This window comes from Hemicordylus capensis, chromosome 3, assembly GCF_027244095.1.
Source record: "Hemicordylus capensis ecotype Gifberg chromosome 3, rHemCap1.1.pri, whole genome shotgun sequence".
NCBI lineage: Eukaryota > Metazoa > Chordata > Lepidosauria > Squamata > Cordylidae > Hemicordylus > Hemicordylus capensis.
In genome coordinates, this window is record NC_069659.1 from 202,790,540 (window position 1) to 202,817,667 (window position 27,128).

The following is a 27,128-nucleotide window of genomic DNA, read 5'->3' on the forward strand; positions in this document are numbered from 1 at the left end:
CTCCAAACCAGAAGGGCTGCATGGTGTCAGTCCCCTGGAAGAATGTTTTTTATGGCCTTGGTGACGTATTGTACAATAAGCCTCAAAGGAGAGAGGAGAGGAAAGCTGGTCTTGTGGTAGCAAGCATGACTTGTCCCCTAAGCTAAGCAGGGTCCACCCTGAATGCATATGAAAGGGAGACTAGAAGTGTGAGCACTGCAAGAGATTCCCCTCAGGGGATGGAGCCGCTCTGGGAAGAGCAGAAGGTATCAAGTTCCCTCCCTGGCTTCTCCAAGATAGGGCTGAGAGAGATTTCTGCCTGCAACCTTGGAGAAGCCGCTGCCAGTCTGTGTAGACAATCCTGAGCTAGATGGACCAATGGTCTGACTCAGTATATGGCAGCTTCCTATGTTCCTATGAGACAGATACTGGAAGGAAATGTTTTTTTAGTCATGGATTGTATTCAAGAACATCAACAACAACAATAATGAATAGTGGTCAGGTCAGATGCAGTTCCATTATAGCAACAGCATATCGATACAAGTAGGAGTAGATGTAAACAAAGGAACAAACAGTAGGTTTGTACCAGTTAAGACTTGGATATATACGAAGAAGAAATAGATGTAATAACATATCCCAGGCAACAGTTCTGTATCAGCAGGCCAAGTGCATTTCTGCACGACTCAGATCTGCTCTTCAGTTTTCCAACAGACAAGCCCATGATTAGGGGCATCAAAGAAGATCGTCATCAAGGCAGCTTGTCAACCTCTGAGGGAAACGCTAAAGAGATTCTAAAAGAGACTGATGGCCAACTAGGATGAAGAAATACAAGGAAAAACCCTTCCACAGGAGCAATTGCTCTGGACCTACAGGTGCCTTAAATATGGGGAAGAGACCCCAGCAGGAGGTGTTTCCACAGGGCTGAGGTAGTCAAATGCATTTGCATTTTAGCAGCAGCAAATCAATACAAGTAAGAACACAAATACATACACAAAAGTAGGTTCGCACAAGTTTATATATATCTCATTCCTACGAAATCATAAATTAAGCAAATAATACTAAATAATATAATGAAAATAGTTAAGTGAAGTACAAATGTCACTAGGGTCAGATTCTCCTCCGTTTGATCCTGCAAAAGAGAGAGGAGGAAAGGAGTCAGTCCCTGCGGCTGGCCAGGGTTTGCTCTGCAGGCTTCCGCCCATTCAGATCCAGAAAAGCACCGATCCCAGCCCCATGGCTTTCAGGCCCGGCCTCAGGCCTAGTTCCCACATCTCCATGGAGCTGACCAACCTGTACCCCTTCCCATGGCGCAGGGTGGGCACTGCTCAGGTGAACAAATGCTCCCCCATCCAAGAACGTTTCCCCCTTGTGGACAAAAGGTGGATCAGGGAGAAGCCACGCCAGAACCCCAGGCCAGAAAGGGAGACTCGTCCGGATGCCGGAGGGCAGGAACCACCTTGATGCATCGCGGAAGACGCCACAAGAGATTTCTGCCCGGGGCCAAGTTATTTTTGCTGCCTGTGACCCTGCAGAGCTGCTGCTAGTCGTTGATGCCACTCCTGGTCTGGGAGGACCAAAGCTCTGGCTGTGCTTCAAATCCCCCACCCCACCCCAGCCTTCCTTTCGAGGTGGAGATTTACACATCAGGAAAGCTTCAAACAAAGTTACCTTGGGCCTTCTCCTGGATCATATGGCCTTTTCCTCTTCCTGCTCTTCTTCTAAAGGTAGAAAAGAGAGAGACATGAGGATGTCATCCCAGACAAAGGATTGATGAGTGAAGATGAGTTTTAATGGCTGCACAAGGAGGGGGTCTTCCCTGACCCTGCCCTTTTTCAGAGGAGATCCTTCAGGAAAGACATGCTATCCTGTCTTGCCTCTTGTTTCCCACCCTGGACATCTGCTGCCTCTGGGAAGCCCCCAGGCCAGAGGTGAAGGCCTGCCCCCTCCCCTGCCATGGCTCCCTGCAACTGCTACTCAGGGGCATCCTGCCTCTGAGCCTGGAGGTGACCTACAGCCATCCAGACTTGTGGCCATGGATAGGCCTGTCCTCTGTGAAATGGCCAGAGTCCCCTTTAAAGCCCTCCAAGCTGGTGGCCAGCACCGCATCCCGTGGCAGAGAATTCCCTAGATTCATGATACACTGTGTCCAAAAGGACTCCCTTCTGCTGTTCCTGAATGACTTGGCAATCATTTTCATGAGATGGCCACTGGTTCCAGTCTTATGGGAGGGGAAGAAATTCTTCTCACTCTCCACATTCTAGACACCAGGCATCATTTGATAAACCTCGATCGTGGCTCCCCTTCGTTGCCTTCTCCCCTCAACTAAAAAGCCCCAGATGTGGAAACTGAGCCTCATAAGGGAGGTGCTCCAGCCCCCTGATCCTCTCGGTTTCCTCTTCTGTACCTTTCATACCTCCGGAATGTCCTCTGAGAGATATGGTGACCAGAACTGTACAGAGTATGACTCCAAATGTGGATGTCTCAAGGGGTGATGATATTAGCAGCTCTGTTCTCAGTCCCCTTCCTGGTGATTCTTTGCATGGAAATTGTCTTTTTCACAGCTGCTACACACCGAGGCGACACTTCTCAAGAGGCGCTTCCTCCACACTTACTCCCTGGTCTTCACCAAGGCATGCAGACTTTGAAAATGCAGCAATCTGCACTTCTGCTTGGAAGGAACTGCTGTCCTCTTCCAAGGGGGCAAGGTGTCCCCAAGGCGCCCACCAGACCAGGTCTCACCTCCTCCCCACTTTCCAGAGTGCCAAGGCCCTACTGGGGCCTGCCTTAGATACCCACATGCTTCAGCAAAGAGGCAGAGCGCAGGGAAAAGCTTCTCCCAGAGAACTTAGTACTCGTTTGGGGCCCGCGTGATTCTGATTTCCTCACCTCATTCCGCTTCCGAAAGCGTTCCAATGTCTCAAACCTTCCTTTCTTTTTAGGGAATGCAGTTGTGGGGTCGAGGCCACAGGTAAGGCAGACATGTTGGGTTTTGGGACCCTGGTGGAACACACGAAAGTGACACTTTGCAGTGGAGGCTGGTTTCAAGATTCACCAATCAAGAGCACAGTACAGAAGGAAAAACAAAAGCAAGGTGATATTCTCAGAGATTTGGCAGAATTTGAAAGATTCATAACTCAAGTGCCGAGCACTTCTTGGGTCTTATATACAAACTGGATGGATACAAGGGCAGGAAGAAAGGTGTGAAGAGGGTCTACTGGGATCTACCAGGCAGCCGTGAGCTTCCCAGGCCATGGTGGAACATGAGGATGGACACGTTGGCTTGTAAAAGAGAAGTTGCTAGTACTCTAACCAGTCTAGGCTCACCCGTACTGGAGGGGCAGTTCTTCCCACAGGGTGGAGGTGGTGTGTTTGTGCCAGCTTGCGGAAGCGCCTCAGGACTTTTTCTCGGCCCACCTGCTGCAAGAGCACTGCTCTCTGGTTTGGCCCACAGGACAGATTGGGGTGGTTAGGGTCTGTCTCCTGGTGGAACAAAAGAGCCATTTGCCAGCCAAGTCAGAGTCAGGTTTACACATCTAATTCATTGTTGTTGTTCTCACCACCACCACCACCACCACCACCACCACTGCAACAACCCTTGAAACCCAGAAACAGGCTTTCTGCTGGAGAAATAGGGGGATATGAGGGGGGGGAATTCCAAGCGCCATCCCACAGGAGTAGAGAGCCCAGGATTCCCTGGAAAGGGAGGGTGCTTACCACAAAGTAGGGTCGGGTCCGTTCGGCCTTGGTTGTGGAAAGGGCTGGAGTTTGCAGTGGAGGCTGGTTTCAAGATTCACCAATCAAGAGCATAGCACAGAAGGAAATACAAAAGCAAGGTGGTATTCTAAGAGATTTGGCAGAATTTGAGAGATTAATAACTCAAATGCCGAGCACTTCTTGGATCTTATATGCAAGCTGTTAGTGAAGTTTGGCTGAGTAGGGTGAAACTTGCGGAGTCTGTGCCTGCCTCCCACGGGTGTCTCCCCCTCTTCTCTGATGATTCCTACGTGACTGGGTCTTGGGACTGGCTGAGAGCTTGTCCGACCCAGTTGATGGCCATGAGAACAGCTCTCTTGAAGCTCTGCTGGTCCTCCCCAGCTCCGCGATGTTAACAACGGCATCATTTCCCAAACACTACCTCTATGGCTTGCAGTATTCTGTGGGATGAGCTGCTTTGTCTGCCCCATTCTTCGGTGGAGTTTTTTGCAAATACCCATGGTGAGAAGGTTAATGACAACAGGTCAAGTAGTGGCCTATGCAATCCTGCCTTTCCGCACTTTGGGTCAAAGACATCAAGAAAAGGACACAGACCCACTTCTGAAATCTCAGCTCCATCATGGGAATACTCAACGTTCTCTCAGGACTGCTGTTTTCACAGTCCAAATCAGAGACTGAATGGTACAGGAATCCTGTTCTCCTTGGGGGGGTTGTGCATGTTTTTGGTGTTCCCCAACTAGTGTGTGAGTTGAGGGCTGGGTCGTCGGAGGGGAGGGTCCCGTGGGAGGCGGACACAGGCTTTAAAGGCATTTCCTCCGATCTGGGTTATTTGCTGGCTGAGTGTGCTGGGTAGCATGGCCCTGCCAGAGTCTGTGCCCACCTCCCCTGGGTTCATTTCCCTCTTCTCAGATCTAGTTTTTGATGCATACGTGACTCCATAGTGGGAGGGCGCACAGCTCCTGAGACTGGCTGGGAGCTTGTCCTAGCAAGCTAATGGCCATGATGAGTACAGCTCCGTAGTGTGTTGTCTATTGAACCTTCACAGAAACTCTACCACAACCCCCTTGCACAAGTGCAATGGGGAAAGATCTAGCACTCCCTACATGGCCCAAGAATGCAGTCCACCCCTCGGTTCCAACCCCCATTCCTCTTCTATAGAAGACTTAAGCCTTGCATAAAATGCATATGGATAGGTGTTGGCATGAGATGTTCAGATTCCTTAGGTGATGCTCACTCCCATGGCAAGATCTATGCAGTCTTGGGGTGAGCTGAGGCTCTTGGATCTGAGGCAGAAAGGTTCAGCACAGGCTCAGTACCCCGAGGACCAAAAATGCATTTCCGCAGATGGTGGCTGACATCCAGAACCACAGAGTGCTATTAGAATGATGCTGAACAATCAACTTTGGAGAAGCCGCTGCCACTCTGTGTAGACCATACTGAGCTAGGTGGACGAATGGTATACTGCCACTCAGTATATGGCAAAACTGTTGTGTACGTACGAGCATAGGTCTCATCATGCCACAGGGAAATTCTTGTAGCCAGCGCTCACGCTCAGGGAGAATTCCACACAGTCCTGGAGCGAGCCAAGGCTCTTGGACCTGCAACAGAAAGGTTCAGCACAGGCTCGGTAAACCCTAGCAAATTGTTTCTTGCGCCTGTGTGCAGCTTTGGCTGTGGTGCACAGCAGTGTGAAGCCCCCCAGGGTGAAAAGGAGAGGTGGGATTCTTTTCTGATTAACTGCCCTGTCCCATAAGAAGTCCCCATAGTTTAGACCCCGATAGCCCCACTTTACCGGTCCCCCTGGCACCAGTGGAATGGGTGGCAGATTTAGCACTCCCACCCTATCCTGAGGATGCGGACCATCCCTTGGGTTGTTACCCCCATTCCTCTTCCGTAGGGAATGCATAATACGTACCAGCAAAGGTCTCATCGTGCCACAGAGAAATTCTTGCAGCCAGCGCTCATGCTCCGGGAGAAATCCACCCAGTCCTGGAGCGAGCCATGGATCTTGGACCTGCAACAGAAAGGTTCAGCACAGGCTCAGTACCCGGAGGGATGAAGAAGCATGATCTCAGACTGTGGCTGCCATCCGGAGCAGCAGCAGAGCACTGCTGGAATGATGCTGCACAAACGCAAAACTGTTGTGCTAGACAGCCACCCTAACTAGCCAGCAAGACATCTAAGCCTGCAGTGGGCTTGTCCACATTGCTGAGGCAACCTCTACCCTGCTCTGGTCTCTCCGTCTGGTCTGGTCTCACAGTGCTGCTCTCTGTGCAGGACCGGGGTGTGTGTGTGCTCTTTTAAGGGATAAGGAATCCCCCTGAGCCCCTGTGCCATCTTGACTTTTTCTCAACTTCTAAAAGAAATCAAGAAAAGGACACAGACCCACTTCTGAAATCTCAGCTACATCACAGGAATGATCATGGGACTACTGCACTGACCTTCCCTAGATCTGGACTAAGGCAGAGGATCACCAAAGACTGGAAAGGCTTCCAGGGCGGGAGGACATGCGAACCAACTGATGCTAGATGGACAGTGCCAGATGCAGCCCCCCACCCTCTGGTTCCGGCCCCCATTCCTCTTCTGTTAGGAAGGTAAGATTTCATAGAACGTATGCTGAGAGGTCTCCTCATGTGATGGGCAGGTTTTTCTTTTCGCCATTGTGCACATTTAAATTAATAGTCACCCTGTGACAGACACTCAGTAAGCCAAGGCTCTTCCACCTTCAAGAGAAAGTTTCGGCACAGGCTCGGTACCCAGAGGGCTGGAAATGCATTTCCTCAGATGGTGGCTGACATTCCGAGCAGCAGGAGAGCACTGGTGGAAAGATGCGGCACAAGGGCACAACTGTTGTGCCAGCCGGCCATTCTAACTAGCCAGCAAGAGATGGAAGCTGGCAGTGGGCTTCTCAACATTGCTGAAGCAACATCTACCCTGCTCTGGTGTCCCCCACCAGTTGGACTGTTCCTGTCTGGAGCTATCCAAGGTCCTGATCTTCCTGCCCGAATCTTGCTCCCCTCAGAGCTGCCTGAAGCAGTGTTCTTCAGCAGCAGGCCTCCTTCACCTTATGTGATTGTCTAGCCCTAACCCTGACAAATTATTTGCTGGGCCTGTGCGCAGCTTCAGCCCAAGCCAAAAACTCTGCACAGTCCCCCTGGACCCATATGTGTGGATGACCATACCCAATGTGCAGTGCTGCCATCTGCACAGGCCGCAGTGTTTATATATGTGTGTGCTCCCCTAAGGAAAAAGGAACCCCCTTGAGCCCCTGTTCTATGTTGGCAGGCATGCTGGAACTTCAGCCTTTCCAGAGAGCTCTTCTAAGAGGGCTCCTTCTCTCTGAAAGGGCCCTGCCGGCACTGAGAAAAGAGCAGGGCCATGCCAAGGTCAGCACAGTGGGGAATGGTTCTCAGGCTGAAGGGTTTCTGCTCCAATGGCCCCTGCTTGGAACAGAGTCAAGGTCACTGCTCTGAGGTCTGGATTCCTCCTGATACTCTGAAGGCATTTCCTCCAACTTTGCTCCTCCTATGCTCCGGGAAAGTAGGATGACACTGTCAGAGTCTGCACACGCCTCCCATGCATTCCTTTCCCTCTTCTCTGATGAGGTTTTTGACTGGTATGTGATTGGCGCTTGGGAGGGTGCAGAGCTCCTGAAAGAGGCTGGGTGCTTGTCCCACCAACTAATAGCCATGAAGACAGCTCTGTGGTGTGTTATCCATTGAAACTTCACAAGGCGCACAGAAGTGTTGGCTTCTTGAATAGGGCCCTTAACACAGGCCTGCAGCAGCATCTGGGGGCTGAGCTATACTTCAAGGTGCACCCTTTACTCACGGTGCCTGCATACACTACCCCACTAGCCGACCCATTTGATCACGAGTTTGAATGGCTGCCCTGAAAGGATCACAAGTGCCGACTTAGAAAAGAATACTGACCAATGCATTGATTAGAGCTGAAGAGAACATTCTGGAGAATTATCTTATCCCATCTATTAAATGCATGGGTGAATATTCGATCACCCTATCCGTCATGTTCTTTCCCAAGCTATTTCTGTAATGTCTTGAAAAGAGAGACCTGTCTTACTCAGAGTCTATGAATTGCTCCATGACCTGCAGTGGCAATGCTTACACAACCAAACAAAAAAGCTTCCTCGGGAGTGAGGGCGGGGTAGGAGGGCCGTGAAGATTGATCCAACCGAAGTCTGTGGGGTAAACAAGCTCTGATCGCAAGCCTTACACCAGAGTCTGCAAGTAGGCATGGGATGAGCCCAAGGAGCAGAGACATGCTCTGCACGGACGGACCCCATCGCTGTCCTAAGACTGAGGAGTACTTCACCCTGGAAAGTCTTCCACTGAGGGGGTCTATTTGGACCAACTTGTGGAATGGAAAATTCCTTATTGTTCTCTACTGTTGAAACTGTTGAGTCTCTTATCTACCAAGGACAGACAGGGTGGGGGAAGTGGGTACGGATGTTGCAAACTGCATTAGCATAGGCATCGAATGATAGGCTTCTGGCTCCCTCTCAGTCTCATCAGCGTCTTGTGAGCTGTATTTTAATATTTTAAAGACTTACTTGTGGTTTTAATCTTCCTTAACAGTATTGCTGTAAACATTAGCAAATTGGGGTTGCTGAGGAGCCTAGACTTTGAAGAATACTGTAATATCAAGGCTGAGATACGAAGTTTGAAGCTGACCGGCTGGCAGACAGCCTGCTACCGGGGGGTTCGTGTTCGATGAGGTGGATGGTGGATGGTTGAATAAGATTTGGGACTGTTTAAAAGTTTGACTTTGACAGCATATGACCAACAGAGGAGATAATTAAACAGCAAGTATGAAGCGAGCCCAAACAATGAGAAAGAAGTGCACTAAAAGGAAGATAACTGGTAATAAGAAACACTCCATATCTAACAAGAAACAGCTGCACGATTCTCTAGCTGAAGTCAAACTAACTACAGCGTATACGCAAACAAAGCTAGATTCCTTTCTTATGAAACAGACACCAATATGTATGTTAAATGAGATAAATGAGATCAATCCAGGAAATAGAAATGCTAATAGATCTGAGGATTCCTTGAATTTGTCTGTCTCTGGGATCTCAATTTCCTCACCACTTACGCCCCATGCACAGGTGAATCCACTGGCTGGGAATGGTACCACTGGAGTGGATACAATGCTAAAGAACCTGGCAGCAGCTGACTCAGCCTCCGACCCCAATCTAAAATCCTTTATTTTAATGATTGAAACCTTGTTGTGCCTATTTCAGAGATTTTCTACAGTAAATGCAAAACTGGATAAGATTAATGAACAAGTAAATCAATTGAATAACACTACAAGGCAAATTAAACCCATTGCTACTGCTGAAGCATGTTCTCAGACAGTAATCACTGGTGCAGATACCATTTGCTGCTCCCCAATAGCTGATGATTTGTCTGCTAAATCTGGTGCAGGGTATATTTTCCAACCCTGCCAGAGTGAACTCATTATCATTCTGGATGGACATAATGTTTGTCGCTGGGATAAATTGCATAATATCAAAAAATCTTTGGCGCAGCTGCTGGGTTTTGAGGAGGAATCTGTGGACCTTAAGAAATTTGAAAGGCAGCATACAAGGAATCCCCTCGTGCTGAAGTTACTACTATCCTTTGAAAATGATCTAATTCCTGCATCCTTGGCAAGGATGAGGAAATTTCTGCATAAGTGGAGAATCTTCCCCAAAAGAGTATTTTCTAAACCCTCAATTGCGACTCCATTGGATAAATATTTTGTTCAGGTTAAACAGCATAGGATGGGGAAATCTACTTCAAAATCTGTAGATAAGCAATCCCAAGTTTCTCCATCCTCTACATCCATAGCAACGGAGACAGCAGGAGATCTTGAGTACCTAACAGGACCGTGGGATGTTTCCCAATTGATTACGTTATCCTTAATAGAATGCTCAACTGGAGACAGCAGGAACTTTAATAACTCTACTGTCCGCTGCCCCAAACGTACCTACGTACCTACTAGATCTAAAGATGCAGTCTGTTCTACGAGATACGAAACAGTGAATGGGCTGAGCTCCCCTTTGAGAGAGGGAAGTACACAACTTACTCCTTATTCAGAACAATACAGCGGAACTCAATACCATCCTCATTATGAAATCGCCAACCCTTGGAACGATCCATCACAACCTGGCGATTATTTAACCACTACACCAAGGAAAATACAACCCCTTGTGGCGGAGGATAAACTGAACATAACTCCTTCGGCCACTAAACGAGCACCCATTAAAACAATGCATCCTGGTAAGTTTATTCCAGCGATACCACTATCATCTGACCCACATTTGGATGAGTTTTATGCATTGATTTCAACCAATAACTCAACCCAAATAGAAGCGTTGAGTGCAACTAACAGGAACTTAACTGGACAGCCTAATAGTTCCTTGGATAATGCTTCTATGGAATTATTATCTCCGCTTATAGAGCATTCATTTCAATTCAACTCTGTTCTACTTCAATCTCCATCCAAACTGGGTTTGAGGGATTGGCTCGCTGAAGGAGAAGAAACTTTGGTGGAACGAGACACTGTCGGGGACACTGCCAGGCAAAACTGACATCCTATTCCACACCTGGCTTGTCAATCCGCTACAATAATTGTCTGGAATATCCATGGTTGGGGCTCTAAACTTTTAGATTGTGACCTCCTGAATTTTCTCTCTAAGTTTGATATCATAATCTTACAGGAGACATGGTGGTTAGGCGAAATAAAGTTCAAAAACTATATTTCCTACACGAGGCCAGCTCTGGCTAGTAAGAAGGCTGGTAGACCATTGGGAGGCCTTGGTATATTTATCACCCCACGCTTTAATGCGCAGGTGGTGAAGGTATCTTGTCCTGGGGAGTGGGCTTTGGCTATACTGGTCTCTGATCATAAAACCAGCTTTCTGTGTGTAAACTTATATGTCCCAACGCAGAGTTGCATCTCACAGACGGAGGCGCTTTGGGGTGAAATTGAACAATACATCTTTAAGCTTATAGATGAATACCCTAATACGCCTCTGATTATAGCTGGAGATTGCAACGCGAGACTAGGTCACAATGACGTCTCACTTTATGGAAGTTTTTCTTTGTGGCCCCCATTGGATGAGTTAGAACTTGGTTTATCTAATCGCGTTTCTCTAGACCTAACGTGCAATTTCGCGGGGTTATGTTTAGCCCGAATGGCTAACAAACTGGACTTATTAATTCTGAATGGCACTGCATCTGGGGACTGCCCAGGAAAATTTACCTTCCAACGGGGCACTAATCGATCTACTATTGACTATGTATTAGTTTCTAGAGATGTATTTGAGGCAATACCTAGATTTAACATCATAGCTAGGCCAGAAAGTGACCATTATCCTTTAGTACTAAAATACACTTTCATGAAGCAAGATACGAGTTCTAGAGTTATGCCCTTTACACAACAGGCCATTGATGGGACTTCCAGAATCAAATGGAATTCCCAAATTAATCAAGTTTTCTCCGAATGGTTTAACTCGAAGAACGGAGAATCACTTAAGGAAGGGCTGCTGGATGCACTGATTAAAAGAGACCAAAATGCCCATATTCTTGAAAAGTATGAGGTTCTTACAAGATCAATTAAATCTCTACTAACTAAAGATCATCGTGCCAAATCTAAAAAGAAAACTGGCCATACCAAAAAGTGGTTTGACCAAGATTGCATAAGGACAAAAAAGCATCTTGTCATGCTCTCAAAATATGCTATTCTCTGCCCGTCTACACATACACATTTAGAACTGTCTAAAAAGAAAAAGGAGTATAAAGCTCTTCTTAGAACTAAGAAGATGATTGCAACTCAAAAGGAATGGTTATCTCTGATAGAAGCAGCCAGGAAAAATGATTTAACACATTTTTGGAGGCTGATTTCATTATCCCAAAAGAAGGTAAACTCAGAACAGGCCTGTCCAATTGCCCCTGAATTATGGGAATCACACTTTCGGGAACTCTATAGCAACCACACATTTAAACCCCAGATTGACCTACATATAGATACTTTACCTTCCTGGCCTACGGTCTCCACCTATGAGGTGGAACAACTAATTATGCAGCTGAAGGGTGGAAAAGCACCCGGGAACGATTACATCCCTCCAGAACTATTAAAGGCTCATATAGACTGGTGGGCCCCAGCATTGGCTCTTTTGTTCACCTATATAGATCAAACTGCACAATTCCCTCAGCAGTGGGGCTCAGCCATGGTGGTCCCGATCTATAAAAGAGGCAATAGGGAGGATCCCTTTAATTACAGGCCAATTAGCCTTTTGAATATAATAAGTAAATTGTACGCCAAACATCTGTGTGTAAAACTTTGCTCTTGGATGGAGCAGGAGCATATAATCCATGATGAGCAAGCAGGTTTTAGACCGAATAGATCGGTTATGGACCATTGCTTAATTTTACAACAACTTGTGGACAAACAAGTTAGGGTCCATAAAAGACCACTGTTCGCCGCTTTCGTGGATCTTAAAATGGCCTTTGACTCAATTTCAAGGAGTTTACTATGGACTAAATTGGCTAGTACATCTATAGATCAAAGGCTTTTATTATTGCTCATCAAGCTCCATGAGAACTCCTCTTTAAGAGTACGTTTAGACACTGCCGGCAATTTCACCAATTCAATTCCAACAGAGAAAGGTGTGCGGCAAGGGTGTGTGTTGGCCCCTTATTTATTCAATCTTTACATTAACAATCTGATTAAACGGCTGCAAAATGTTGATATCCACGCACCTAAACTAGCCAACAAAAAGATCCCGATCCTGATGTACGCGGATGACGCGGTTATTTTATCTCAAACCAGGGTCGGGCTCAAAAGAGCTTTAGACGTTCTAACATCATATTGCCAAGAGGAATACTTGAAGATCAATTATAACAAATCTAAAATTATGTGCTTTAAAAATAAACCAAGGAAATTTACATGGACCTTGGATGGACATAAATTAGAACAGGTCAATCAAATAAAATATCTTGGGGTGGTTTTCCAACAAAATGCTGGGAAAGCGGCACATATGAGAATGGTAGCTGACTCAGCAAAACGCAGTGTGGTGGCAATTAACAGATTTTTCAGAACGCAGGGAGCAGGTTTTATTCCTGCGGCTTTAAAACTATATCTAGCAAAGGTTATCCCTCAGCTGTTGTACGGGATCCAATTGGGACCTTATGCGAACTTTGATATGCTTGAAAGAATTCAATCCAGTTTCTTGAGAGCTATCTTTGGTACTACAAGATGCACCGCAAACGTAATACTGCGTATGGAGGCTGGCCTCATAAAGATCGAATCTCGTGCCTGGCTATTAATCATTTACTTTTGGTTGAGAGTCCACCTACGCCCGGTGGGCCTAATTCCTCAGTTTCTATCGTTAAACCCACAACCGCAGTGGTGCACTGTAGTTAGTAAAAAGCTTGCTGCTCTAGGAATAGACCCTGAACAACTGCTGGAGTTAGACTTGGGAAATGCTAAAAGAATAGTAAAACAGCGTTTGACAGATATTGAATTGCAAAATAACTGGGCCTCTTTGACACAATTCTATAAAGGAGTAAGAACTAGATGGGATCTTTCACCAGCAAATTATTTGTCCCATATTACACTCAGCAAATTCCGGTGGGCATTTACAAGGGCAAGAACAAATTCTTTTCCCTCTGCACTATTAGCCGGGAGATACAGTGGTGTTCCCCTGGAAGAACGCTTCTGCAGATGCGGCAGTGGGGAAATAGAATCTATTGAGCATATTCTATTATCCTGTAAAATACATAGGCAATCAAGGGAGCACTTAATTCTACCTCTGGTCTGTAAACAGACGGACCGATCTGCTGAACAAATTGTTAAATTTTTACTCTCTGATGAAAATGTTTTTAATTTTAACTCTGTAGCTAAATTTTGTTATATTGCTTTTAAGATGTATAATGAGAACCTATAGAGTTTTTATAAATTGTTCTGCTATTTGTATGCATGGATTGTTTGGTCTAGGACCGTAAATAAAACTTGACTTGACTTGACTTGATAGGCTTATTTCAGACTGTAACTGTTCTGTTTCTTGGAATGTAGATGTATCTTCTCTTAATTTGCTTATCTGTGTGCTGAGGAACCGAAACTTAAGGCAAAGTCCAGCCTCAAGGCAAACACATGTGTAAATGTAATAAACTAATTGGTCCCTCGGGCTGAATGGTGATGCCCAGCTGTGTAACAATGCCAAGGTATAAAATCCCAAGGCACTGGGTATTTGGCGCGTTTTTTTCTGGTAGGCCGCGAGGCGCCAGGAAAAGCCACCAGCACTGGTTTTGGTTCAATAAATGATGACTATTGCTTCCTTCAATCATCCTTGTTCGTCTGGTTTGTGGTAACTGGGGTTCTCCCAGGTAACAAACTGATGCAAGATGGACAGTGCCAGATGTGTCAATGGCTCTCTCCACAGCATCCTTCTGTTGCTTTCCTTGCTGTGCCCTGGCACAGCTGTGATGCCCAGAAGTGGGGGGGGGGAGGAGGAGGAATAGTTTCCAAGTCACTGTCCTCCTATCCCTGACTCAGAGTTAGGAAGTCCCCAAACCTCAGTAACTGACAGCCCCACTTCAGTGGGACCCCTTGCACAAGTGGAATGGGAGAAAGATCTTCCATCCCTCCATGGCCCAAGGATGCGGCCCACCCCCCATGGGTTCTGAACCCCATTCTTCTGCTGGAGGGAATGTGACGCTTGCATAAAACTTACGTAAACAGGTCCTGGCATCCGATGTTCAGTTTTTTTATAGGGACGCTTACGTAAACGGTGATAGTCCACCCGGACATGCAGTGCTTTCATACCTGAGACAGAAAGATTCAGAACAGGCTCGGCACCCAGAGGACGCAACATGCATTTCCCCAGACGGTGGCTGACATGCTGAGCATCAGCAAAGCCTTCCTGGAAGGTTGCTGCACAACCACCCTAACTAGCCGGTGGGAGATCAAAGCCTGCATTGGGCTTGTCAACATGGCTGGAGCAACACCACTCCTGCTCTGGTGTCCCTGCCCGGAGATCTGCAAGGTCCTGACCTGCCTGAGGCCGTGTTCTTCAGTTCCTTGCTGCATGCCATGCCCTCCCCTCAGCTGTATCAGAAGGCAGAGACAGAAAGGCCCCCACCACTGAGAGGGGATGCCCCTGCGACACGGGAGTCCTGCGCTTCAAAGAGGTTGACAACTGTCTATATCAAAGGAATGAAGTGTTCTGTAGCACATGTAGATTGGGCTTCTGTGATGTGGCGCAGCGGAAGGAGATGCTGTGACAATCCAGTGTCTTGGGCCAGACGCATTTCGACAGACACAGTCTTGGTCCACCCGGCATTAAATCGTGTGGCCAATCAGAAGCCTGGTCTTCCCATGTCATTATTTCAAAACAAGCCCTGGCCAGCCGCAGGGACTTATTCCTTTCCTCCTCTCTCCTTTGCAGGGTCAGACTGAGGAGAAGCTGGCCGCAGTTATTTGCTTGATTTGTTTGTTATTTTCTATTCCTACTTGTATTGCTCTGTTGCTACAGTGCAACTGCATTTGGACTAAGCATTGTGGAAACTCCTCCAGCTGTGATCTGCTCCGAAGATCTCAAGCAGCAGAAGGTCCAGAGAGGATTTGCTTCTGCAGGAGGGTTTTCCCTTCTGCTTCTTAATCAAGGTTGACTAGGGCAGAAATGCACTTTGTTCAGCTGATACAGAGTTGTTGCAGTATTGGATGGTCTGTTTGGTTATGATGGAGAATCCTGAACTGTAATGGGTGGTGGTTGCCGTAATGGTAACTTGTCTGTGTTTCTACCACTGGCAACAGGTATTCTGGGCTGGATTTCAATACCTTTGAGCCTGGGCAAGCACACAAGTCTTTCCAGAACGAAACCTGCTTTACTTGCACAAAAAGGATCAGCCTGAGGAGGTGGTCGATCAATGCCCTCCGAGGTGGTCTTTGTGGCTGTGAAGCAAAAAGAGTGAGAAACTGAGTTTGTCCCAAGTCTCGGATTGATGTGAAACCTTCTTCATTTCTCAAGACATGCGCATGCCTGGGATATATTGTTACATATAGTTCTTCTTCTTATATATCCAAGTCTTTACTTGTGCAAACCGACTGTTTGTTTGTTTACGTCTATTCCTACTTGTGTTGATATGCTGTTGCTATAACGGAGATGCGTTTGACCTAAGCGCTGTGAAAAATACCTTCTGCTGCAATCTGTTCACAGTATTTAAAGCAGCAGTAGGTCCAGAGGGCTTGATTTGATTGCCGATTTGCTTGTTATGGAGAATCCTGAACTGGAATCTGCGGTGGTTGCCCTCATGGTATTGATGTGAATACCGATTCGTCCCTGGGTCCACCTTTTAGCCAATCAAACAGACTCAGTGGGGATCAATTAGAGGCCATTTTATTTGCTGCTGCAGCCAGCAAGGTAAATCAATGGCTATTGCTCTGCATTGAAATACAAATTGGTTATAGGTGCATCTTACATTTATACAGACAATCTGAATGATGTTGACACCCTAGACATAGTATACTTGGCAACAAAATGGTGGACTAAGTATCTAGTACGCATGCGAAAGATTCATTGTTCATCTGGTGATCACCCCTTATTTGGTTACATCCTGTTTTCTTTAACTGTCAGCAAAGAACGGTGAGAACCAAGTTTCTTTAGATACAATTTAGTGGAGAGAGATAATCATGTGAGGCCGTGTCCTTGAGCTGGCCTGAGCTGGGCTGGGGTTACTTGAAGTTAGAGTGAGGTATTCTAAGTAAAATGGAGTTACTTTGGTTTTCTAAAACACATCAATTCCCCCCTTAAACACTGCATCATCCTGAATCTTCAGGATGCCTTAATTAAGGTTTGTAAAGGTACAGCTATATGTATGGGTCTTACATTGTGGCAAGGCTTAAAGGTTCTCATAAACATTTGGATTAAAACTGGAATGCAATATAAGCAGCAACATGTTGATTATCAATACAAAGAAAATACATGCTATAACTAGAATTATCTTCTGTGCCTATAAATCCATAGGCTCTCCATATTAGTTAGATGAAAGTTCTAACTGTTTGGAAATATTAATAATAGCTCCTTTTTAACACAAACTCTTAGATGGAACTCTGTGTTTCGTGTGGCTAAAGGGTTTGGGACACATGTGGTTTTGGGATGCCTTAAACATTTGTGATGCATTAAGCATAGTTTTTACAGAAATGGTATGTGCTATGGCAGGCACATTGCATACAATATTCTAGAGCTACAAACATAATTATATAATCCTATACATCACACACACATCCTTAACGACCCATATCTGGCATGATTTGATATAGATAAAAAGGTTTACACATAGCAGCAAAGTGTACATATAAAGATTATACAACTTAGAGCAAGCAACATGATTTTAAACCATCTTTATCCCAAATAAAGTCTCAATAACAGTCTTGCATTGTGGAACCAGGTGCTTCTGGTGATTAATGGATTATCAGTTTGTGGAAAGCGATAGCGATGACAAGTCATGTATAATCACACTGATTAATACAAGTGTCTATAAAATTGCAGGTAAAGCTTGGGCCAGCTTAATGTCTTAGATCACAAAGGGATCAGTAACTTGGGGATAGGTGCAGACTTGCAGGTAAATGCTCTGGTTGAAACAATGAGATGATTGGCACAATATATAAGTGAAACAAATAAGGAAATGACTGGAGAGCAAGCATTTGAGGTCCATGATCTTACAGCACAGGAGATAGCAAGGTTTTCAACATAATGATAGCACATAGTCACTACAAGAAAGTAATATAAGAAAGTGGTGCAAATCATCAACTCCCACCCCCCTTAGTGTCCTCTAAAGTCTGTCATGGCCAAAAAGGAAGCCATGGAGAGCTTTAGAATTCAAAATCTAAAAGTCCTTGGTAAGGAAAAATATATTTTAGTCCTTCAGTTGAGAACCAAATGCTCTTGTAAAACGTTGCAGGTTTTTGGCTATCCTGATCCGTGTTGTTTTGGCTTGTTTGGCTAGTGTCCACACACAAGCTCAAATGTTCATGTGTGTGGGAGCCTTGACTCCCTCCCCTTGTGGGCAATCTGAAATCGTGTCTTTGGCAGAATTTGAAATAGTGTCTTTGACAAGGTATCTTACCCAGGTAGGATGGTTCCAGGGCTTTACAGCTTGGGGAAGTGCTGTTGCATGTATGACTCCAGAGAAAAGTGAACAAATTGGCTTGCTTGTTTGTTGTCTATTCCTCTCCTACAGCACTTAGGAGCAGGAAGATGAACTGTGCATTAGGCCTTCTTCCTCGAACACAGGACAGGGTAGTAGATGGACGTTCTGTCACCATTGGGTTGGATTGGAAATGCAGATAGGGACTGCCCCCGGGTAGCTGCTGCTGCTGCTGGTTAGTTTTCCTGGGTCACTGTTGATGGAGACTCCCTTGGGATCACATTCTGGCGATGGATCCAGGTATTCCTTCCATCTGGGGAGGACCAATCCTTCTTGGAAAGACAATTCAAGGCACTGTTGGTTGCAAACCTGTTTACTTGAGAGAAAGACAGGCAAGTGAGTTGCCAATTCCCTCCCCCCCATGTAGGGACAGCATCCTGAGACTAAGTCTCTGGGTGCCAACCATTAGCACAAAAGGAATAGTCAAGTTTTCAAGGCAAATAATACAAAGGATGGACAAAACCTGAGGCTAATTCAATTTGGTCTTTTGGCAATCCCCCCACCCCAATTTATATTTTTGTTTCCCTGTTTGCCTTGGGCCCCCCTTTCCCTGAAGATCAGAACAGGGGATGATGTCTTCATTTGAGGCTTGGTGGCCAGGCATGAGGCTGTGTGTGGGAGCCGGTGCTTCTTGGAGGCTGGCTGGCTTGTGTTGTAGGCTGGTTTCTGATCATGAGAACAAAACAGCAATCCTGGGCAAAAGCAAGGCAATAAAGTCAAAAAGAAAAAGGCATTCACATTTTTCACCTCCCTTGTGAGTTTGGGGTTTAGAGGAGGCATTAAAGCCTTTCAGGTCAATCACAGTCACTGCTAACAAAGTCCAGTTTCCATGTGGCATCTCACATTCTCTTCTGCATCCTGTTCTTCCTCTTTACAACAACCCTGTGAGGCAGGCCAAATCATTTGAGTTGTAGGCTCTGTGTCGCCCAGCAAGTGTCTTGGCTGAATGAGGATTTGGACTCGGGTTTTCCCGGTCCTGTTCCAGCACTCTAACCACTGCACCACGCTGGCTGACAATCATACTTACAGTCCTTTGTCAGGGCAATCAATCTCCATCCAGTATAACTGACTTCATCGTCAGTAACGTGTAGATAGTTGTGGTGTCCCCATTCTCCATCTTTAGCCTCATAATTAACCAGTCACTGATGGATTCAATTTTGGGTTTGCCATTTCTGTAAAGCGAAAACAACCTCTCGAGACAAGGAAAAAGATAGCCCACAGTCAATCCCTGCCCTCTGTTTACCCACAGCTTGGGCATTACCTGACTTGGTATGTCCAGTGAGATACTACTATACCTTGCTAAAGTAGGATTGTTTACTACACAAATTACACAGGCTGTTGCCACATGTTCTGCAAAAGGGTCCATCCAAGAGGCACAAAAGTGTCTTTGTATTGACTAGGAAAAACCAAAGGATTGGTTCTGCAAGAATTCCACATCCATCTGCTGTTCTTTACCAGCCATCCTCTTCTAAATGCGCCCCCTGCTGTGGTGCAAAGTCAATGTCCTTTTTCTGAATATGTGGGGGGGGGGGTTGTGCCAAGATAATTAGCACAGGAATCAAGTTGCTTGGAAACAGGAATGGAAGGAGCAGCGGTTTTAACTGCAGCATCTGCCATCCAATTACCCTTTGTCACTGGGTCATTTCCCTCTGGTGACCTCTGCTATGGATGACTGCAACCTCTTCTAGTAGTGTAACAGCATTCTAGAGTTCTGATATCTGTGTCCCGTATTTTACTTCCTTGTTTCCCACTGTTAAAAATCTTCTTTCTTTCCAAGTGGCCCCATGAGTTGTGTAAAAATTACCTTGAAGGTGATGAGCTCTGCAAGCTGTGCTGACTGAGATACCTGGAGAAAGAGCATGGTCAGTCACTTCTCCATAGCCAGCTTACGTTGTCCTTCTTACATGAAGCTGCCTCCATCTGTGTACAAATCAATGTCTGCATTTTGGAGAGGTTGATCTTTAAGATCAGGACGGCTTGGCATAGATGCAGTCCACAGCTTGCAAGCAATCATGTTCTTGGTCTTCTGTAGTCTCAAAAAGAAGTAAAGTAGCTGGATTAAGAATAGCCATGGAAACCCCAGAATTCCCCACCAAAGTCACATGATATTCGGTCATGTGTGAGGGAGTCAGCCATCTACTGCCCCAGACTAATCCCTTTTAGCTGGGAAATTTCCAAGGTGAATTGCAAACCGGTGCTTTGGAACTCCTTGCCACTTGCAGGATTGGCAAAACAAAATTCCTTTCATCAAATCTCATGTCTGGGATTTTAAGATTCAGCTGCTGTGAAGGCAAAGCAGGGCCGGTGGTGAGACAAATTAAAAAAAAAATTTTGATCCTTAGACCATTTGATCATTAGTTCTCAGTTTACATCAAATTCAGCTAGCAGAAATATTGCATAGATTTTGCAAAAACATGACAGTAATACAATTAGACTCATTTATCTTAAAATCCATTTTTCCTTCTCACCCACAATTAATCTGGCTGGAACACAAACTGCTTTACAGAGAACCTCTTTCCCCCTCCCATCTGGAAATGGGCGGAGTTATCCTTGTTCATCAGGGATCAGCTTAGTTGTGAGCAAGAATTTGAAAGGGAAACTTCTGGTTTAGAGTTTTGAGCTCACGGAAAATGGTAATAGACCATCTCAAGGAAATCAGTAAACATAACATCTAAAGGCTTATGAGACTCGGTAGTGGCAGAAATATCACAATTAACTTGATATAAGAATGAATGAAATAGAGCTTGCTCTCATGCCTAATGCATTTAGCCATAAGCAGCACTTTTGCAGAGGTGGGAAGATTCAGCCCTCAGTTGGCCAGCTGACCGCTGAAAGTTCCCTGTGTTGCTCAGGCCATGACCAATTTTATGTTCAATTAATATAATAACTGTGAATTTTGGAATTCAATGTCAGAGCAAGTTTGGTCTGGAACAGTTTACAGAAAGGAAAAAAACACAAACATGTCACTAGTATAAATACATTCACAAATACAACAGAATAAACAGAATAAATACAACAGAAACCTCATCTTCACAGAAATGAGCTATAAAATTGATGTGGGTTGAATTCCTATACAGAACCAGAGCTTTGGGCTCCCTCTCAGAAACATGCACACACACACACACACACACACACACACACACACACACAGGATTGTCTTGTGTATTTCACAGAACAAAGGACTAAACAAAGAAAACTCCATATGAGTCACAAGGAATTTTATAACATTTTCAATCTGTTAGCCATAAACTCAGTTAAGAAAGTAGCTTAAATAGAACAAACTTATCACAGCCATCCATAAAAACAACCTGTAATTCTATATTACCTTTCCACATCACAATCTTATAACTTACTGGTGCTTTTCAAGCATTTTTCTTTTTGTTGTTGTTAACAACCTCCAACCAAAATCCTTTTACGTATTTCCTTCTAGGTTTTTCTTCTTCTTTTGTCTGCAATTCCCATATGCATTCCTTCAAAACTCCATTTTCTTTCCTCTTTTCCAACTGAAGTAGTTGAAGAGAGATAGAAAAGAAGAAAAAGAGAACAAAAGCAGCCTTTTGTTCAGAGAAACTTTTGCAGCTAGAACAGTGTTATCTTTTGGCTTGGTTACAACAGGACAGTGGCAGAGACTGTTTGCAGACTGTTTGCAACACACGGGCAAAGCTTGGAAGCAACTTGGAAACAGAACACAGAGAGAGAAATGATTTTTGCAAAAGACAATCATTCTTCCTTCCTTAACACTTCTAAAACAGAGGCAAGTGCAAAAGGATGTTATTTTCGGAGTCAGGAGGCCTCTGACTCGAGTTCATAGTGGCCAAACTTTCATACAAAGGCATTTCAAAACATGTTTTCTAAGAGCACTCTTTGCTCCCATGATAATCACCCAATTTTTCAACACACACTCCAAAGGTGTACATGAAATCCGTTCAGATTTTGTGTACTTGCTATTTCTGCTACCCATAGCCCCCTCTTTGAATTGCTCGGGCTTAGGCTGTTTATTTCCTTCCCAGGCAGCCCTACTTCGGCTGTGGGGTTGTTGTTTTTTGTTTGTTTGTTTTTCTTCTCTCTCTCTCTCTTTCCCCCTTCTCGAGCTGAAAGATTAAACCGCCCCTGCTTGGACTTTTTGGCTTAAATTCCCCCCCCCTCGGAATTTTGGCTTAATTTGCCCCTGCGTGGGCAGCCCTTCTTCGGCTGTAGGATTTCCCCCCTTTTCTCGGGCTAAAAATTGCCCCTCCCTGGGCTTCCCTCCCCCTTTGCCCCTCTTGGGCTGAGGAGAACCAAAAGACGTCTTTGGATTTCACTCTCTTACTCACTCACTCTCTCTGTTCACACTTTCATTCACTCTTGCCTCGATTCCCAGATGTGGCGCGTTGTGACGACTGGTGCATCCCGGGCCCATGAGAATCCTCCACAGACAAAAGCTGTGGGGCGCGCTGGATCTCACTGTCCCATGACGGGTCAGACTGTCCTCCCAGAGTCACATCCGACTGTCACGGCACCAAATTGATGTGAATACCGATTCGTCCCTGGGTCCGCCTTTTAGCCAATCAAACAGACTCAGTGGGGATCAATTAGAGGCAATTTTATTTGCTGCTGCAGCCAGCAAGGTAAATCAATGGCTATTGCTCTGCATTGAAATACAAATTGGTTATAGGTGCATCTTAAATTTATGCAGACAATCTGAATGATGTTGACACCCTAGACATAGTATACTTGGCAACAAAATGGTGGACTAAGTATCTAGTACGCATGCGAAAGATTCATTGTTCATCTGGTGATCACCCCTTATGTGGTTACATCCTGTTTTCTTTAACTGTCAGCAAAGAACGGTGAGAACCAAGTTTCTTTAGATACAATTTAGTGGAGAGAGATAATCATGTGAGGCCGTGTCCTTGAGCTGGCCTGAGCTGGGCTGGGGTTACTTGAAGTTAGAGTGAGGTATTCTAAGTAAAATGGAGTTACTTTGGTTTTCTAAAACACTTCAGTATCTTGCCTGCGTTGCTGCCTCTAGCAATGGGCTTTTCTAGGCTGGATTTCAATATCTTTGAGCCTCCGCAACTGCTTCTGCAGAAGGGTTTCTCTGCCCACCCTCCTTGTGAAGCCTGCAAGTAGCACAAGGGGCGGAGCATTCTCTTTCCCCGCCCCATAGGCCACATTCAAAGCCTGCAAGGGTCCTTTGCGGGACTGGGGGTGGGGAGGAGATGAGGCTCTACTTCCAGTCTAGGTGAAACAGCGCTGGAGGTTGGGTGCTTACCACATCGTAGGTGCTAATGGGTGCGGCCACTGTGCCGGGCGGGGCTGGAGCTGTCACTGGAGGCAGAAGCTGTAGTGGGGTGGTGCTGCTGGTCCCAGTCTGGGTGGCGGCGGCAGAACTGGCCTCTGCAGAGTCCCCTGGATTAAAGAAGAAGAAGACAGGCATGCCAAGGGCTCCTTCTGTGCTCTGGACTCCAGAACAACCGGGGTGGGGCGCCAACCCCTCCCCACTTTCACGAGCGCCAAGGCCCTTCTGAGGTCTACCTTTGAGGGCCCACATGGGTTGATGAAGAGAGTGGATGGGAGATGACGCTAAGCAGCAGGCTCAGTTTCCAGCCTGGTGTCCATCGGATGCTTGGGGATGGCCCCATGGGGAAAGGAGTCGCTGCTGCTAGTCGAGGCTCACCATTACTGGAGCGGAAGTGCTTGCCACATCATTGGTAGTGCAGGGGGAGGCTGCAGTGATGGCGAGGGGCAGAGACAGTGGGGGCAGGGGCTGCTCACGAGGTAGACATGGTGCTTTGCAGCTGGGACTGGGAGAGGACAGACGGGGGACACCAATCTGTGCCTGCCCACCCCCAATTCCAACAACCCCCAGGCCAAGGCCCCCTGGGCTCTGCTTTAGACAACCCCCCCACACACACACACTTCTTTCTTTCCTTATTGCTGGCTCCTGCTGTGTCCCATTGAGTCCAGGGCTGTTTGAAGGGAAAATGTGGGGGTGGGTCAAGATCCCCCTTAACTGCCTGAAGAGACGCCTCTGCCCTCATCTTCGGATTGGAAGCTGCCCCCTCCTCTTCTGATGCCCCCTTATGCAACTCTGTCCTGCCTTCCAAATGGCACATACGCCCTCTTGGATCCCTGTGCAAGACTGGACAGGATTCTGCCCATTTCCAGGGATCGAACCTGGGACCTCCCTGAAACTCTGCTTCCCAGAATAGGTACTGGGAACTGGTAGTAGGGATTAAGGATTTCAGGGTCACCATGCACATTTGGAGAGAAGTACATGAAATGTACATACAATTCTTTTAATAATTTGTTTTCATAATTGTTTTATGCTACTGCTTTTATTTCTGTTTTATGCTACTGCTTTGATTGTTTTGTGTATTTTCACCTGCGCTGATTTTTAAATATTGTGTTGAATTTTGTACACCACCTAGAGATGTACATATCAGGCAGTATAGAAATATGATAGATAAATACATACATAAATAAATAGCACCAGAATGACTCCTTTTGATTTATAATACTAGAACAGTCTGGAAAAAGGTGGGGAGGTATTCATGGTGGTTTAAAGCAAATTTGTAAAAACAAAATAATATCTATAGAAAATAAATGGCGGCAGCATCTCCTCCACCCAGGGCTCGGAGAGACTCCTGCCTGCAACCTTGGAGAGCCACTGCCCGTCTGAGCAGCTTGACGGATGAATCGGGATGAGGCAGCTTCCTAGGTTCCTCTCTAGATCCTGAAGTTGACCCCTGCTTGGACAAGCCCCATAAGAAGACAACTTCCTCCTCTGGGATATGAACACCTGTCTGAGTTCACTCCCAGAAGTGCCTCTCCCAAGGCATGGGTGATCTTTCTGCTGGCCATTGGTCCCGCAAGCACAGCACTGACTGCTCTGTCTGGCAGCGGCTCTCAGGCCAAGCCAAGTCCTTCTGGGGCCTGCTTCCTGAAACCCTTTCATGGAAGATGCCCGGGATGGACCCTGGCCCCTTCTGCAGAGAAGACACGCCATCCGTGACGGAGCCATGGGTTTTCCTGGCCCCGGTGGGAGATGGGGGTGGCTACCTTGCCCTGGAAAAGGAGAAGCTGCTGCTACCAGTATGGGCAGACCAGTGCTGGAGGGGCAGAGCTTCCTGCATGATCCCGGGGAGCGCGAGGGGAGGCTGCAGTGATGGCGAGGGGCAGAGACAGTGGAGGCAGGCAGGGGCTGCTCAAAGGGTGGAGGGTGGGAGATGGGGGCGGCCACTTAGCAGTAAAGGGGAGGGTCCAATGTCCACCTGCCCACCCCCAATTCCAACAGCACGCAAGCCAAGACCCCCTGGGCATGCATGAGACAGCCCACAGGCTTCAGCAAAGAGGATGAGTGCAGGGAAAGGTTGCCCCAGCGCACTTAGTTCTCAGTGGGCTTTGCTTCTGATTTACTCACCAGCTTCCTGAAACTGGCCAAGATTTTTAATGGGCCCTCTTTCCTACGTTGAGGCCGATGAGCCCTTGGGTCCAGGCTTGGCCACTTCTCTCATTTCTGCGACTGAAAGGTTCAACGTCTGATCTGTAACTGGAGGATCAAAACTGCATTGACCAATAACACATCAGTCTTTCAGGGAAGGTGAGAAATGGGGAAACCTAATCTCCAGATTGCTCGGTTTTCTATCATCACCCTGATGGTGGAATTCCAGCTCCTGCCACAAGGGAGTTGCCAGGGATGAGCTTTGCCTACAAATCCCACCCTCCACTGTGACACCAGACAGGCTACAGGCTACATTATGACATCATGAGGTTCACCACTGAGCATCACTGGAAGCAGAGAGACAAGTTACTCATCCCTCTCTTCAGCCCATTCATTTCAATCCTCCATGCATGGTGTGGAAGGAGCGGACGGAGAGACATTTCCCTCCCTCTCTCACCATACTCGAACCCGGGGGGCCTCCCCTGAAACTGACAGCCAAGAAATGTAGGATGCCACTCCAGGCCTGGGAGTGCCACCCACATGCTGCAGAAGAGCAGGCAGCTGAATGGCGTGCAGGATCGGTGCCACGGTCATCCCCAGGGAGACCGCAGGAAGGCGAGTGGGGGAAACCTGACTGCAGGAGACGGGCCATCTCCCCCCACCCCCCTCGGCTTTTTACCAGGATGGGAAAGAGGGAGGGGCCTTTCCCAATGGGTGGTTCTCCTTCCTGAGCAGGGGTAGAGTGTTGCAGCAGCAAGAAAGTGAGCTGTCTGCCTGGTTTCCAGAACAAGCCCCAGAGAAAGGCTTAAGCTCACTTTCCTTGGGAGACCAACCAAAGAGGCACTTGGGGATGGGGCCGTAGTTCAGTGCTGGAGCATCTACTTTGCATGCAGAAGCTCCCAGGTTCCATCCCTGTCATCTCCGGCTATGGCTGGGAAAGAAGCTTGGAGAGCGGCCACTGCCAGACTGTGTCGGCAATACGGAGCTAGATGGACCACTGGTCAGACTCGGTAGAAGGCAGCTGGCTATGTCGCAGTGTCCCCAGCTCTCGCTCTCCTTTCCATCTGATTCCAAGGGCTGGAAGTGAGGCTTGAGCGGAGTGGTGGGCTGGCAGCAGGTCTACAGCTCTCGACCGGAGAGAAGTGCTGCTGTCAGTCAAGCCTGTGGGGGTGCTACTGGTGGGGATTGGTGCAAGAGAGCTCCTAGGAACCTGGGGCCTTCTGCACGCTCAGCAGCGCTTCTCCCACGGAGTAGGGGCCCAAGGGGAACTGGGATGGTCGAGGCTGAGGTGCCAGGAAATAAGAGCTGTCTTTCTTTCCTTGGTCCATAGGAGCGTATGAAGCCAGACCCCCTGTGGCAGCTGGAGCATCTGGGGGAGCTTGCTCGGAAGGAGGTGAGGAGCATCTTGTATGGCATCGTCCAGCCTAGAGTGGAAGACCACCCAACCCCTTAAGCAAGGGGTTTGGAAAACAAGGTTGCCCTTCTTTGAGCACCCTTTTCCGTGGGGTTTGGTCAAGACACAACACGGAATACTCGTTGGCTTGGTCTCATCCATGCATGAGCAGAAAGCAACTGCAGTTGAGTTGTATTGCTGGTGCAATTTTGGAAAAGGCAGTTGTGGCCAATGGGGAGGCCACTGGCATAGTTAAAGCAAGGGGGTGGGGGAAAGGTTCCAAGAGGATCCTCTTCCCTGCTGGGTCGTTGGCCAGGGTGGAGTTGCAGCAGTCTCAGGGGTGAGGGTGCAGGCAAGAGTGCAAGGAGGAACCCAGACCTCAGAGCAGTGACCTCGACACATT

General features: G+C 47.0%; 1 protein-coding gene across 1 annotated transcript; it reads right to left on the reverse strand.

Annotated features, from left to right (window-relative positions):
- Nucleotides 1–5,017: 5,017 nt before the first annotated feature.
- Nucleotides 5,018–14,639, reverse strand: LOC128352553 (uncharacterized). The gene is made up of 2 exons (XM_053313250.1): nucleotides 14,432–14,639; nucleotides 5,018–5,707 (listed from the first exon to the last, which is right to left on the reverse strand). Exons 1-2 carry the CDS (start codon nucleotides 14,570–14,572, stop codon nucleotides 5,207–5,209), a joined length of 642 nt encoding a protein of 213 aa, XP_053169225.1. The 5' UTR covers nucleotides 14,573–14,639; the 3' UTR covers nucleotides 5,018–5,206.
- Between the last annotated feature and the right edge of the window lie 12,489 nt (nucleotides 14,640–27,128).

What these genes read in the sequence shown, in the direction of transcription:
- LOC128352553 (XM_053313250.1), bottom strand. Translation starts at nt 14,572, where the DNA reads ATGTTGCGTCCTCTGGGTGCCGAGCCTGTTCTGAATCTTTCTGTCTCA. An exon ending in GGATGCCAGGACCTGTTTAC is followed by an intron (nt 5,708 to 14,431) that starts GTAAGTTTTATG and finishes TTTCTGTTGCAG; the next exon opens with GTCCAAGATCCATGGCTCGC.